The sequence below is a fragment of the Rattus norvegicus genome, chromosome 5 (assembly GCF_021556685.1).
Source record: "Rattus norvegicus strain SHRSP/BbbUtx chromosome 5, alternate assembly SHRSP_T2T, whole genome shotgun sequence".
In the NCBI taxonomy this organism is placed as follows: Eukaryota; Metazoa; Chordata; class Mammalia; order Rodentia; family Muridae; genus Rattus; species Rattus norvegicus.
In genome coordinates, this window is record NC_141538.1 from 106,495,001 (window position 1) to 106,510,334 (window position 15,334).

At 43.9% G+C, this 15,334-nt stretch overlaps 1 protein-coding gene across 5 annotated transcripts in view; it reads left to right on the forward strand.

Moving 5' to 3' along the window:
- Nucleotides 1–15,334, forward strand: part of Adamtsl1 (ADAMTS-like 1) — a 398,736-nt gene that overhangs the window by 300,320 nt on the left and 83,082 nt on the right. For all 5 annotated transcript variants that reach the window (XM_087549776.1, XM_087549775.1, XM_087549777.1 and 2 more), the window contains 3 exon segments: nucleotides 2,460–2,639; nucleotides 7,298–7,451; nucleotides 8,251–9,376. In XM_087549776.1, the coding sequence (XP_087405902.1) occupies nucleotides 2,460–2,639; nucleotides 7,298–7,451; nucleotides 8,251–9,376 (1,460 nt within the window).

Sequence of the window (15,334 nt, forward strand, 5' to 3'; positions counted from 1 at the left end):
GTGTGGAAAATATATGGGAGAAAATGAACTCTTTCAATCCTAAATTCTCTTATTAAAGATGTAACTAATATACTGGAGATTATTTTGAATACAAATCCCACTCACTTAGTATGAGCAATAAGAAAAGTAAAATCTCTTCAGCTGTACATTTAACAGGTTGATGGATTAGAATCTCTGAAAGAATAAGAGCTATTTAAAATTGCTGTTTGAGTCTGGGGATATGACTCTGTGACAGAGCATAACCTTTAACAAGCATGAGGGTGCTGGGTCCAGTCTCAACACTAGGAGAATGCAGTCTAAAGATTGAGATCAGCAGGAAAGTATCTGGTAAGCATGCATAGGCTCTGGGATCAATCCCAGTACTACTAAATCACTAGACAGCTGGTAGATAGGTGACAGGCAAATGGACAGATGGACACACAGAGACAGAGACAGACTCTGGTAAGGACTACCCACTCCCTTGAATCCCAGTAAGGTGTAAACAGTCACTTGTAGAGACTCTCTAAGGGCAAAACCACAAGGCCACCATATTTCCCATGTGGCTCTGTTATTTTTCAAGAACTACAACTCCCAGCATTCCAGGAAGTCAACTTGCCCTTGGTGCTAATAGGCCAAGCAGGTTGTCTTTGGCTCTTACAAGTTGGCAATGGCCAAAGGAACCAATGCAAAGAAAAACACTCTCACTATGTCAGAGTAACAATGGCCAGAAATCATTGTATCAACTTACGTTTCTGGGCAGATTTTATATTTTTAAAGTTTCTGAAACCCAGCAACATGGCTCAGCCTGTAAAACCACTTGCTGACCTGAGTTTGATTTTAAAAAGCCACTTAAGGGTAGAAGGAAAGAATTGCTTCTATACAGTTTCCCTCTGATCTCTACACGTGTACCACTATATACACACACACATACACACACACACACACACACACACACACACACACAGGGCTCTTATAAGAGAGGGCAACAGTAGGAATTAATCTATTACCTCTCACTAGATAGTAATCTTATTAGGCTTGGGGCCCCTGGACCCAGGTTTAGATAGTCATCCATTAATAGCTTTCCTGGCAGGACTCAGGTCTGATTCCTCTGACTAATAACTAGAGTGGTTGATTGAGGTGAGAACAGGGGTATGTTTTAGCCCTAATATCTTACTGACCACCTAATAAGACCACGACTGAGGAGGGTGGCATCTAGGCTGTTGGAGCTACTGTCCTTTAATGCAAATCCAGCTTTTGGACCTAGACTTAATGTCTCAGCAAACCAAGGGCAGCAAGGGAGTAACTAGAGACTGTTCCTAAGAAACCAGAAAGCTCCCTGAAACATCTGAGATGAGCTCACCAACCTAGCTAAGCCATGGTTTAGCATATAGGAACTAGGGTTATATCAGACTAAAGTAATAATCTCAACATTATAGTGGTTTCATAGACTAGAAGAGTATTTTGCATAAGAAGAGGGAGACGGGACTTCTCAGTCAACCGTGAAACCTACTCTTTTTCATATCACACCCACCCCATTTGCATATTGTAGACACACCACGCCAACTCCTGCCAGCAAGAAGGGGGTGTCAGTCTCTCTTTAGATGAGGTCTTTGAAATTGCATACATCCATCTGTTTATATCTCGTTGGCCATCATTTAGTCCAGTGGCTGTACTTGCCTTCAAGGGAGCTTGCCAAATATAGCCTATACAGAAAAACCGTGTACCATGCTAAAAGTGGAGGGCCCTTAAAAGGGAAGGGACGAATACTTGGAAAAAGCCAACTCTGTGCCCCAGGAGGCCTCGTTCCTGCCTCAAGCAGCCAGATTATAACTATTAAGTTCCATGTAAACAAAGTGTTTTACTGCGGTCCCTCTGAAAACCACTGACATGAGGCTATTTTTCTTGCATACCAGATTTCAGCGCCTCTGGCTCCCAGTGCCCTTAGAAATCACGAGTCCAGATGAGCTCCTCAGAAACCTGGCTCCTAAATCTTGCATTGCCCAGTGTGGTTGAGCGAGTGTTTCCATGTCGGGGGAGAGGACAGCTCTTTCTCTCTGCAAATTAATTTTTCTGGGTTGATTCTGATGGCAGGAGGTCCCTCTTCCTCATGCTGGAAGCTTCACAGATTATTTTTATTGGACCATAAATATGTTGAACACTTTATTATACTAACCTTTTAAACCAGTTTTCTTTAGTGGCTACAAATCACAGTTCAGGGGCAAATTTCTAAGATTCCAGGGCTCCTGAACTCCTGGATGCTCAAGTTAAATACCTGAGATTGTAAGCAGGGAATTATAAAATATTTGCTACAAAGTACACTGCGAAGACAAAAAGCAAACCCTTTGACCGGACTCCTGTTTTGTCAAAACACAAAACAAAAACAAGAAAAAGCCCCCTCCCTACTCTTTAGTCAATCAAGAATAAGGTAGCAATCAAAATCCTTGCCTGTGTTCACACTTTTTGCTTTGCTTTTTTCCCAGTGTTCCAGAACCTGTGGAGGAGGGATTCAGAAACGTGATGTTCTTTGCAAGCAACGTATGGCTGATGGCAGCTTCCTGGAGCTCCCAGAGACCTTTTGTTCAGCCTCCAAACCAACCTCCCAGCAAGTGTGCAAGAAAGATGACTGCCCCAGTGAGTGGCTTCTCTCAGACTGGTCAGAGGTAGGTATGCTTCTCGGGATGAGGGAACGCATAGGAGGGAAGTCACCACACATACACAGAAGAGACCAAAAAGCTCTCCTAACAGTGTGGAGTGGCATTTTGTAATGCCATTGGCCTATTTGGTAGGATGCATAAGAACTAGGCTATGGACTCTTATTATGGGGACCTAGGCTATGCAGCCAGCCCTTAGCTCACAGTTGAAAATCTGTTTCAACTGTTGAAAATGGAAACCTGCAATTATAAATGATATCTCCCTGGAACAAACCTAAAACACAGGGTTCTTCGCCTCTTTCTGCACCTAGCCCCTCCTCCCGATGGCCATGCCCCCATGTCCTACTCCCAGGTCTTTCCAGTCTCTCTCTGCTCAGGAAGGGCAAGGCCTCCCTGGTTCTTCTCTTCCAAGTTTCTGGACAATAAAGGATGTGATTTATTACGAAAAGAAGGCCAAGGAAATCCTGCCTCTTTACTGTTAGTTTCCTGACTCTAAAACTTGAACAACTTCCCAGCAAGAGAACTTGATTTCCCCATTGCCGTGCACTTGGGGAAGTGGTAGCTCACCGTTCACAGCTCCAGATGGTGCCTGGAGTTAGGGATCCCAAACTTAACCTCCAACTAACCTGCTTCTCTGAGTAATTCCTGTTCTGACACAGGCATGAATCCATTTGCAGCCGGATTCAAAGATTCACCCTGAAAGCTTTCAGCCCCGAGAATTTCTTTGAGTGGCCTTCAACTACCCCACTCCAAAGACCAGTGTGTCTTCCACAGAGAAGTCTAAAAGTCATTGCTGCACAAGCAAACTCAGCAACTGGCAGAAAGATGGATGCATCCAAATCCTAGCCAAGACCCTTCTCTTTCTCGCCTGGGCTTTTTAGTGTATAACATGCAGTTCCCAGTTTGGAGCTGCTGATGGTCTGAATGTGTGCCAAGGGAAGCCTGAGGAAATAAAGACAACTGACCTCTCAGCATGGAATTCTTGCTTTGTTGCATTACCAGCCTGTTCAGAGTGCCCTACTAAGGGCACTGGGGTTGTAAAAGAATCTCAATTACCATCGTAATCTATTCGTAAAATTACCTCTGGCTGTGTCTCACCCCAGATGTTTCAGAACAGAAAGGAGAATGGTTATTTTTGTATTTTTAGAAACTGTTTGTTTTGTTTTTTTTTTTATTTCAGCAGAATACAAGACTGGAAGGGCAGAGAAAACTACATACATATTTAAATGTGTGTATACACAGACATGTTAGCTGGTGGCTTTTCGAGAGGGCTGTTGATTTGGGAAGCATTATACAAAAAAAAAAAAAAATCACATTAAGAAATGCCTACACAGAAAAAAGCCCTGGTGTATATGCCAAGAGACTGTGGTAAAGACAACATCCTGGCAAAATCTCTGTTGGATGACGGGCTAGAGTAGACGGGCAATGCAGGAAGGACTATATATGTCTACTAATTGCCGTCCTCTCCATCCCCTGGGATTTGTGGCCTTTGGTGAATATAGAACACAGAACCTTCATAAAAAGTGACTTGAAAGAAGGGCCCTTGTGGTTTAAGCACCAAAGGAAGGAGCTCACTGAGCTGGATCACATTAAGCCAAGTAGACCATTAGAAGAGGATCTTGTAGAGTTAAGAGATCATACACAAAGACAAGCAAACCTGGCTCCAAACCCTGACTCTCTCTCTTAGCAACTGTACAGCATGAAGCTCATTGCTTAATCTTTCTAACCCTTAATCTAACTGTTTTCAAAATGAAGATAACAGAGTCTATCATGTAGGCAGAGTCTTGACCAAATGAGACCTATGAAGTACTTGTGTCTGGTTTACCTAAGCCCTTGCTATGATGGTGATTCTCTACCTTCTGGGCTCATTATCAAGAGACAGGAGGAGCTAGGTAAATACTCCATTGCCCACGGTGGCTGTGCTCAGGGTCATAATCTAGGTCTCCCTTGTGCTTTGCTCTTCTCCCTAGGGAAGTAAAGGGTCACCTTTGGTTAAGTAGGAAGGGTTAGCCCTTATCTATAGTTATGAGCTATCGGGGTTCATGAATGGAAATTTTTGGCATTGAGGAGAGACTGCAAATAATGAGACAGGATCTCCCAATCACAGGAGCAGTCTGGGGCTTACTAGTACTAGCCTAACCTGGGTCAGAGAGAGAGAGAGAGAGAGAGAGAGAGAGAGAGAGAGAGAACACACTGCATGTCATCTTCTGACTTCTGCACATGCAGTGAACAAATGAGAGTGCGCACACACACACACACACACACACACACACACACACACACACACACACATTTTTAAATCCAAAACAAAATGAGAACTATGTGGTTAAAGCAAGAGTGGGGAGAGAAGTCTCCAGAGGTGGTTGTTGCCATCACTGAGAAGCAGCCCCTGCATCATCTCCTCACCATGGTTACCAGGCATGGCTTGAGAGACTTGACTTCAGCTTGGCTTCCCTACTTCAGAGATGTGGAGCTTGATGCTAGAGGGGAAATGAGACTACCAAAGTCACAGGTGACCTTGGCCTGCAGTCTGGCTAGTGATCTGTTTTTCCACTTGACCAAACTAAAACAGCCATGCTTTATACCTGTCTGACTCCTTGCCCTTTGGGTTCTTGGATCTGGAACTGTCATTTATGGTCAAACAGTTGTCAAATAGAATCTGGAGTCCATGATCATCAGGCAACACAAGCAGAGGTCTGTTCTTAACCAGCACTGGTGCTTGGCATCTTGAATTTCTATTGGGGTGGCAGCTGTCACAGTCTGTCCCATAGGCCAGTGTCATTTCAATGTACTCACATATAAAACTTCAAAGTATAAGATAGCTTTCAGCTGTTTTTACTGTCATTTTTCCATTGGCATGTTGCCATGACCCGGGTTATGGGCCTTCATCATCTCAAGCAGAGGCTGTAGCAGCCCCTCCATTACGTTCCGTCTTCCCCTCCCTCCCCTCCCCTCTGCACAATGTTGCCAGATTCACCTTCTCAAACACCTCTTCCATCATGTCACTCCCTCCTTCACGGCTCCCCATTGCTCTGTGGACCAATTCCAAACCTGTCTGCAAATGAAAGGTCTCCAAAGTCAGGCCCCAAGTCCCTCTCACGCTCTGGCTGCACTCACCTGTCAGTAAAACTACCTTGGTTTTGCCCTGAGTCCACAATGGACTTGCACTGAATTCTTCTGCTTTGTTTTGGGAATTTCTCTTTTATCATGCTTGCCCTGCTCACCCCTGTTGTTCATCCCACCCAGACCCTCCCATCTTCAAGACATAGGTCGGGAAATCCCTTGCTTCATTCCGAGTGTACCATCAGCTCTGAATGACTACTAGCATTCATTTCATAGTATCTCAAAACACACCTTCTACTGTTAGACTTTTACTAAGTCCCTTAACTACTGTTTCTTCTATAAACAACTTTATTGGTGTATAATTAACCTACTATAAAATTCAACTTAGCTTAATATTCTTAAGGTTTGTCTAAGTTACAGCACATGCAAGGATCATGCTTCTTTATTTGACTGGATAGTATTCCACTAATATAACTATTCTATACTTTGTTTCACTCAAGAGTTGATGGGCAATGAAGTTGTTTGTACTTTTGGTTATTAAAGGTGGTTGGATGTTGTTAAATAACATCAGTGCAGTGGTGAGCATTTGCACCTGAGTCTTTGTGTAGATGGATACATTGATTTCTCTGGAGTAGATGCCTACATATAGAATTACTGGGTCCTATAGTAACTTTTTAATCAAAACCAATAAAGTCTTTTGCCTGCAAGTGTATGGCAGGAAGCACATTGTTTCACATTCCCACCAACAATGTATGGGGGGTCTCCTTTTTTTCCCCACAGCCTCACCAGTACTGTTTTTCTTTCTGACATGGTCATTCCAGTGTTTGTGAAGGGATATCTCACTGTCGCTTTGATTCACATTTACCTAAAGTCTTACTTCTTGTTAGCAGTGCATTTTGCCTTTTGCCTCCTCATTTGAAGGACTGATTCTGGAGGCTAGACACTTCACCCCCAAACAAAGTTGTTTCACGACAACGAACAGAAGGCACAGCATTTATTGGGTTGGCACTGGCCTTTCTTGCAGTCTCTCATTTAATTCACAGACTTATAAAATAGACATAAAAATAAAAGCAGTTCAGAGAGCTTCAGTAGCTTTCCAACCATCAAATGACTGTGTTTAGAAGTGAGCAGAGCCTTAACCATATGTAAGTAAGAATGGGTTAAGTGCTCACAGAAACCCTTACAATACAGAGTAATAGATAATGTTAGAGGGCAAGGTGTGGCTGTGAGACAGATATTCTACATCGTTGTAAATATATTTCTTTCAGCGGCTGATACTTTTTCCCAGTATATCATAATGAATTTAAGGGACCATTCAGAACAACCATGAGGCTCTAGTTCAGTGACTCTCAACCTTCCTAATCCTGCAAGCTTTCAACAATTCCTCATGCTGTGGTGACAACCCCCACCATAAAATTATCTCTGCTGCTACTTCATAACTGTAATTTTGCTACTGTTATGAGTCATAATGTAAATATCTGATATACAGGATTATCTGGTATACAGGTATCCTCTGAAAGGGTGGTTCCAAAGGGAACCAGGTAGGGAACCAACGCTCTTAGTTAATGGGACTTTCACACACTTATCCTTTCTTCCTCCACCAGTGCTCTGTGAGCTGTGGGGAGGGCACCCAGACTCGAAGTGCCATTTGCCAGAGGATGCTGAAAACTGGAGTCTCCACTGTTGTCAATTCCACTCTATGCCCTCCCTTGCCCTTCTCTTCCTCCATCAGACCCTGTATGCTGGCAACCTGTGCAAGTGAGTATGGCCATGCTCTGGGGGTGGGATAGGGAACCCCATTTAAAAAAAAAAAAACGGCATCCATAACCACTAGACAAGGACTTTCCCTGAGCCCCAGAGCAGTGGGGCATTGTGGGCAGCAGAGCCCAAAAACAGTTGTGGCTAGAGTGCCCAACTAGAGAGGAGAAGGAATCTTAATCACTCGTGTTCAGGCTGCAAAAGCAGCTTGCAAGGGTTGAGCAAAGGTCACCTGCTGGCATACTAGATCTGGAGGCTGGAGGCTGCTTATTCCTGATGAAGTCTAATGTTATCCAAACTGGGGTTTTAAATTGCTGTAAACACATTTGTTCTGTGTAATATAATCCCCAGAGTCATAACAATCCCAGGCTCTCCTCTCTGTCTACCCTGGGCCCTGGTTCTTTGCATGGCCCAGAAGGTAGACATTTAACAGAGAAATGTGCTCCTCTTTGTCCGCTGCCTGCCTCTCTTAACCGTGACATTTCTTCTTTAAACGCTTTTAATGAGGACTGCCTTTCTCCGGGGCTTCAAGCACCTCCACCTCTTAGGTTCCCGTGGGGCTACCCACTCACCACACCTCATTAGTGCTCTGGGTTTTGAAGATGGGATAGCCTGATGGTCCACAGCTGGTAGCCAGCTCCTTGGGGTAAAAAGCAGTGGTAAATGACAGCCCTGCCAAAATCAACAGGAGAGTTCTTCCTGCTTGTCTTTTTGTCCCCTGACCTCTCTGGTGGCTTGTCTCACTCTGGTTTTTCCCTGCTCTTGGTTTCTCTTCGGTCTGGCATCCCTCTCAAACCAGGGCCTGGAAGGCCTACCACCAAGCACGGCCCTCACATAGCAGCTGCACGAAACATATACATCCAGACCCGCAGGCAGAGGAAGCTGCATTTCGTTGTGGGAGGATTTGCTTACCTGCTTCCTAAGACTACAGTTGTGCTCCGGTGTCCCACACGCAGATTCCGCAAGCCCCTCATCACCTGGGAGAAGGACGGTCAGCACAGCATAAGCTCCGCTCATGTCACTGTCGCTCCTTTTGGCTACCTGAAGATCCATCGCCTCAAGCCCTCAGATGCGGGCATCTACACCTGTTCTGCAGGGCCCGCCCGGGAGCAATTTGTGATTAAGCTCATTGGAGGCAACCGCAAGCTCGTGGCCAGACCCCTGAGCCTTTGGAGTGAGGAAGAGGAGGCCCTGCAGGTGAGGAAGCCCAATCCAAAGGAGGCCTTGCAAACACACAAACACCAAAATGGCATCTTCTCTAATGGCAGCAAAGCTGAGAAGCGTGGCCTCACCGCAGATCCTGGGAACCGCTATGATGACATTGTGTCAAGGCTGTTGGAGCAGGGTGGCTGGCCAGGAGAGCTCCTGGCCTCATGGGAGATACAGGACTCCGCAGAAAGGAACGCATCCTCGGAAGAGGATCCCAATGCTGAACAGGCCCTCCTGCATCTCCCCTTCACCATGGTGGCAGAGCAGAAGCGCCTGGATGACATCCTCAGGAACCTGTCTCAGCAGCCAGAGGAGCTACGGGACCTCTACAGCAAGCACCTGGTGGCGCAGCTGGCCCAGGACATCTTCCGAAGTCATCTGGAGAACCAGGATATGCTTCACAAGCCCTCTGAGCAGAGGTTTCCTCCCATGGCCATCCCACCTCACAAACATGTTTCTAGTTTCAGCAGCTCCCTTCGGAGCTCATCTGGAGAGGCTGGGGGTGGTTCCCGCAGGCCTCACCGCAAACCCACCATCTTGCGGAAGATCTCGGCAGCACAGCAACTCTCAGCCTCTGAGGTAGTCACCCACCTGGGGCAGACTGTGGCTCTAGCCAGCGGGACCCTGAGTGTGCTTCTGCATTGTGAGGCGGCAGGCAACCCAAGGCCTGCCATCCACTGGACCAGGAATGGAGAAGCTGTTCAGTTCGGTGACAGGTGAGCCACGTAGAACCCTGGTCTAAGAAGGGTTGGGGAGAGGGACCAGGGTCCCAGAAATAACCGCCCAGCTTTCAGGCCTGTTGCTGCTGGATAATATTGGAGTAAAACACAATCACTTAATGTCTCTGCATAGTATACTACCATCCTTATAAACTGATCAGCACTGCTTCACCATCCCACCCCATTAGGAGCCCAAAGATGAGCAAGGTACCCTCTGAATAGCTTTTGAGTGTTGAGTAGAAGGACATCATTCCAAGTCACAGCATCATTGCTGTCCGGACTCACGAGCCATTGAAAAGCTTAGACATTTGCTTAGTCTCTCAAGAGAGAGGGCAGTGAGCACCAGCTACGCCCTATCGGCCATCCTTCCTGTCAGCTCTGAACTAGGCTGTTTTTCTAGAAAGGTAGCCTCAGTTAGACCTGTGATTATGTGTCCTGATGTCTCATGGTCTCTGTTTCTGGTATGTTCTTGTTGGGATGACAGCAAGTATTATTACTTGGCTCCTTGGACCAAGGCCATTGATGAAACTAAAACCAACAGTGGTAGTAGAAATAACAGTCAACAATTTAAGCTACATGCTACCCATGTGCCAAGAACAGTGCTGTATTTTTCATAATTTTTCCCTTCATAATTTTATAGTGGTTTAGTATAGTGGAGTACTGACAATATGCCAGGGAGTCTCCTAGGTCACTGGAACCTCTTTCAGTCACTTATAAATGACCACAGAAGTACAAAACCCAAATGCTGGTGAGGCTAGGGGGAAGGCCTGAGCACGGGAACCTCAGTATTGCCTGCACAGGTCATGGCTGAGTGTTCCACAGCTCAGGGGTCGGTGGTCTATGAATTTGAAAAGTGCTCAGTTAAAGCTAAACAGATGTGTTTACTGCTGCATTTTTATATCTGCTTTTTAAAATATCACTTGATTTTTTTATTACAAAAAGTAATAAAATGGCTATAAAGCAATTCAGATGACATCCAAATCTATAAAGTAAAAGTGCAACTTCCCCTCGTCCCCAGAGACCATCACTTGTAATGATTTGGTATACATCCTTTCAGGGATTTTCTGTGTTTTACTGTATTATATAAAGTCATCTATACACTTAAGATTTGGGGTTTTAATGGGATGTTAGTCATGCTCAGAACCTTTAGTGGGTTTTTATTTCATGTGTTTATAACAGTGTGTAGAGATCCATATCCTTCTTAACAGCTGATTACTGTTCCTGAACGTCCTTACAATTCCCCAACTGGAAGTTATTTGGGAGTTTTCACTTTTCTTAACTCGTTTAAGCATCCCAATATGTGTTCTCACTTTCCAGGAGGACAGTGTCATGTGCAATGCTCTCAGGGTACTATTCTATTGAACACACACACACACACACACACACACACACACACACGCTTAGTACTTTCAGAAACAACAATTTCTGAACTGGCACTTAGCAAATATCACCTAGTCCTTTTAATTCTCCTTACTGGGTACTGAGAGTCTAATTCCAGTAGCTTTAAGATGGAGAAGGTTTAGTGGTCTTGTTTGAAGAAGCAACATGGTAGCCAGATGCTAAGAAGACTAAAGCTGGACCTAAGCCAATAAAGACCAAGGCTTGGAATGTCGGTCTCCCATGTCAGTGATTGAGAAACTTGGTAGCACTGAAAGGAATGCACCAGAGGCTGCAGACAGACAGACAGACAGACAGAGAGAGAGAGAGAGAGAGAGAGAGTTATATAATGTGTGTATATAATTTTCAGTGTTTGCTCGAATACACATACACACACACACACACACTTCATGTAGTTTTTGCTACTATAAAGATTTTCTTCACTAGATCTAGCCTTGAAAACACTTTGTAATATAAATTAACCGCATGCAATCCAGAAAAAACCTGAAGCTCTGTGTCTGATGTTTGACATTATAATGTTTGCAATCTATTCTTGCTGGCTACTAACAAATATGACCATAACTTGTTTTTCTCTTTTGCATTCCAAGTTCTAGTTGAGCAAAGAGAAGGACTGTATCTGCTCATAGCATGCATGAGTCCTGGGCTCCGTGGGGACCACTTTGCTGTGCACTGTTGCTGACCCCTTCCATGTTGGGTGTCATTGCTTGTCCTCATCACTTTGTCATCATGGTTCAGAAACTCTCATTTAGCTTCAGACAGAGACATCATGCTGAATGTCCAGTGCTACACTTGGCTCAGTTACTCTGCTTTTGCTTAGTGCCCAGATCACCTTCCTAGGAGTCTGTGAGATCCAGCAGTCTGTGGGTCTGTTGGACTTTCCAGTTTATTAAAGTGCATAATAAATATCCTAGACTACCAAGAACCGGTCAAGGCAGAAGGAGAGCCAAAACCTGACACAAGAGAAATTAGTCTTACCAAAGAATGAATAAAGATTCAGGTATTATTGACCCATATTACATGTAAAATTTATTCTATGCAATGAATTCACATGATTCTTAGAAGCACTTGTCAACTTCTCAGACGGTAGTTTCCTAGTTGTCCTGAGTATATTATGACAGCCTTGTTTACTATGCTCCTCATTTTCTTCTTCCTTTATTCTTCTAGCCCTACCACAGCAGATCCTGTGTTAGATACTAAGAATGATGGGAAATAGCACTCATTTCCTATTGATGGAACTCACAACAGTTTATTTAGGAAACCAAAGGGATAAAGGCAGTATTGGTCATGCTAACAGAACAAGATGTCCAAATATTTATATATGTCAACTCACTGGGGATAACTGTGATGAATGAATGTACATGGATTTAAAGTTCTATTTGAATAACACATCTCAGAGAGAGCATTCTTGATCATGCCATCTACAGCAGGTCCCTCCTCCCCAATTTTCCTCTAGCCCTTTAATTCTAGTATTTGACTTACGGGATTTTATGGTGATTTGATACATCATATATTCACTTATTGTCTGTCCATGATGTCACAGCCTTTCTTTTCCACTCTAATTCCAATGCTCAGAGGGTAACTGACACCATCAAATAGTAGGAAGAATGGCACAGGGAAAAGAGAGAGAGAAGGAAGATAAACACAGAACAGTAAACAAGAAATTATGGCAATAAGTGTTATGGTAGTGAATATGGTAATGAGGTACAGAATTAAAATGGATCAGTGATAGAGAAGGCCTTAGTGGCCACTCTGGGTGTACACTCTAAGGTGATGTCTGTAAGGTGAAATCCAAAGGATGACAATTGCTCAGGACGTATGACCAAGAGAAAGAGGCTTTGTGGATGAAAGGATGGTTATACAAAAACTCAGAGGGAAAAATGAGTCTGTCGTGCTGTAGAATCCCCAAAGAAACTCATTTGGCTGCAGTGGCAATGAAATGAGGTCACATGATTAAGGAAAGTCCCAGGGAAGCTTTGGCCTCTAAGGATCAGGAGAACATTTAGGGGACTAGTAAGCAAGACAGTAAGTGGTACCGTCTAATTCCCAGTTTTACAGACTCACATGTAGCATGAAATTGTAGCAAAGTGTGAGTGGGAACTAGGAGTCTGGTAAGGGGTCCATTGCAACAATCGTCTGAATGCCACTAAGTCCCGGCTGAGAAGTCAGATGATAGGCCCTAAGGGGTGAGCTGACAAACAGGGCATCAATGTAGCTTTACAGAAATTACTGTGCTAGATACAGTTCACAAGAAACTCTAGTGGGCAGAAAACTAGACTGTCCTCCTGTGACCTGCGTAAATGTGCATAGCATGTGGAAAGCTGTTGGAAGCATGTGGAAACTGGAAAGTCCAAAGACATGTACAACATAAGGTTTATTAAAAGAGCTACTGAAATTGAGTACTGGGATGTTAACCTTTGTTGCACAAGATCTCATGCTTAGACACTGAGAGGGCTAGGGACTAGTGCATGCATTATGTAAAAAAAATACTTTAAAAAATGATTTGTGCATTTTAATGTCATTATTCAAAACAAAAAGAAATTATAGTAGATATATACACATATGTACTCTATACACACAAGCAAAATATTCAAAATATTCAAAACAAAAAAGAAATTGTAATATGTACATATATGTGTGTGCATACACAGAGAGAGAGAGACACACAGAGAGAAAGAGAGAGAGAGAGAGAGATTGAGAATCAACAGTAGTTGGCCTGAAAGCCTCAGATGTTTATCTATTGCCCCACGTTTGTTCACCATGCTGCATCTGAGAACCTGCCTGGGCTGTTCTGAGACTAAAACTCCGTCAGACGCTTGCCATCACTTGAGGATAAGCTCCAAATACCATTGCACAATACACAGTGCCTTTTATCTCTAACATCTGCCCATCCCTGTAGCCTTATCTCTCACCAGTTCACACCTCACGGAACTAAACTTCCCTGTGAGCAACACCTAGTTACTTCCAGCTTGGGCATTTGCATGAGAACTTCCTACCACTGTGTCTAGTTAATCCCTGCTCCATCACAGAAGAAGCCTACACCAAGGGCTAGGTCAGATGACACCATACAGGGCCCCCACGTACCCCAGTCTTTCTCACTGGCCACCATTGTGAACCAGAATTAGCTTTCTGCTTTTTTATCTTACCTTCTGAATTGTGTTCATGTTCCTCAGAAGGACATGAATTTAAATTTCTTATTTTTGCTGATTTCTAAGAACAGTTTATGCACACAAAGGTGAAACGAATGAATAGCGGAATCTCTAGTGGATGCCAATGTATAGAAGGGGGATTCCTAATTACCCGGTGCCTGTGGTCTCTGTGGCTTTTGTTCTGGATAGGCAGAGGTGGAGAGGGATGCCTCTTCCTAAAACAGTGGTGTTCAACCTTCCTAATGCTGCAACCCTTTAACACAGTTCCTCATGCTGTGGTAAAATACACCCAACCACAAAATTATTTTGCTGCTACTTGGTAACTGTGATTTTGCTACTGTTGTGACTCATAATGTAAACAAATGATATGCAAGATATCTGATTAAGCAAACCCAAAAGGGTCACGGCCCACAGGTTGAGAACCACTGTAGAGTGCCACATTGCTCTGTGATCTCTCCACTAGACATCTCAGAAAGTCCTCAGATTCTGTGGCACGGGACACATAACTTGAAAGTGTTCATATAGTCAAATAAAAATGGGGAGCAGATACCTTCTGACCTCCTAGCCTTCCATCGCACCTGGACCCATGGAGAAGTCTTTATGGTCATTGCCATCATGGCTAATACTTAGAGCTCTCCCACTGAGTTTCTGGCACTCAGTAATCCTCACAGTAACCTTTAACATTACTATCCCAGCTTCACAGATGTTGAAATTGTAGTAGAGATGTCACACGAGCTTTCTCAAAAACTCCACAGTACAGAGCAGAATTGGACTCTGAAGCCAAAGCAATCTGAGCCGGTTTCTGACTTATGTTTATCTTTATTGAACTTTGCTAGGTTAGATACATGGGCTTGCCGTTGTTTTTAAGGAAGCCATTGGAGCCAACTAAACCTGATACAAATTATTACTCAGTATCCCGGCCAGCTGGCTTCCAATTCACAGGGCTTTTGTATTTCACTTCTATCCATCTGTCTTCGGGGAAACCTTTTCTTCTGAATGTAGCTTCACCTTCACCTGTTTGAAGCCAGCTACAAATATGCACAATGCTGGGCACACTCAGCCCTAGTAAGTGTTACAATTGTCACATCTGTGTGCCACCCTTGTGTGTCTACCGAGCTGTGTGCATGCATTCAAAGCCAAAGACCATAAGTGAGAAGAATTCATTGTTTTTAAGTATTCTTCCGAAATCCTCACATTTTGAGTTAGAATTCACCTCTATTTAGTACCTGAGTAGGGCCCTTCTACTCATCCAATAGCAAGAATGTGTGTAATATATACAAACAATTCAGTAGTCTTTCATCTGAATGCTACTGCAAAAGCTTTACTTGAAATGACCACGCTGACTTCCTGACATGAAGAAATGGTCACATTCTGCCAAATTGGCACCAACGATGAACTTAACCAAACTGAG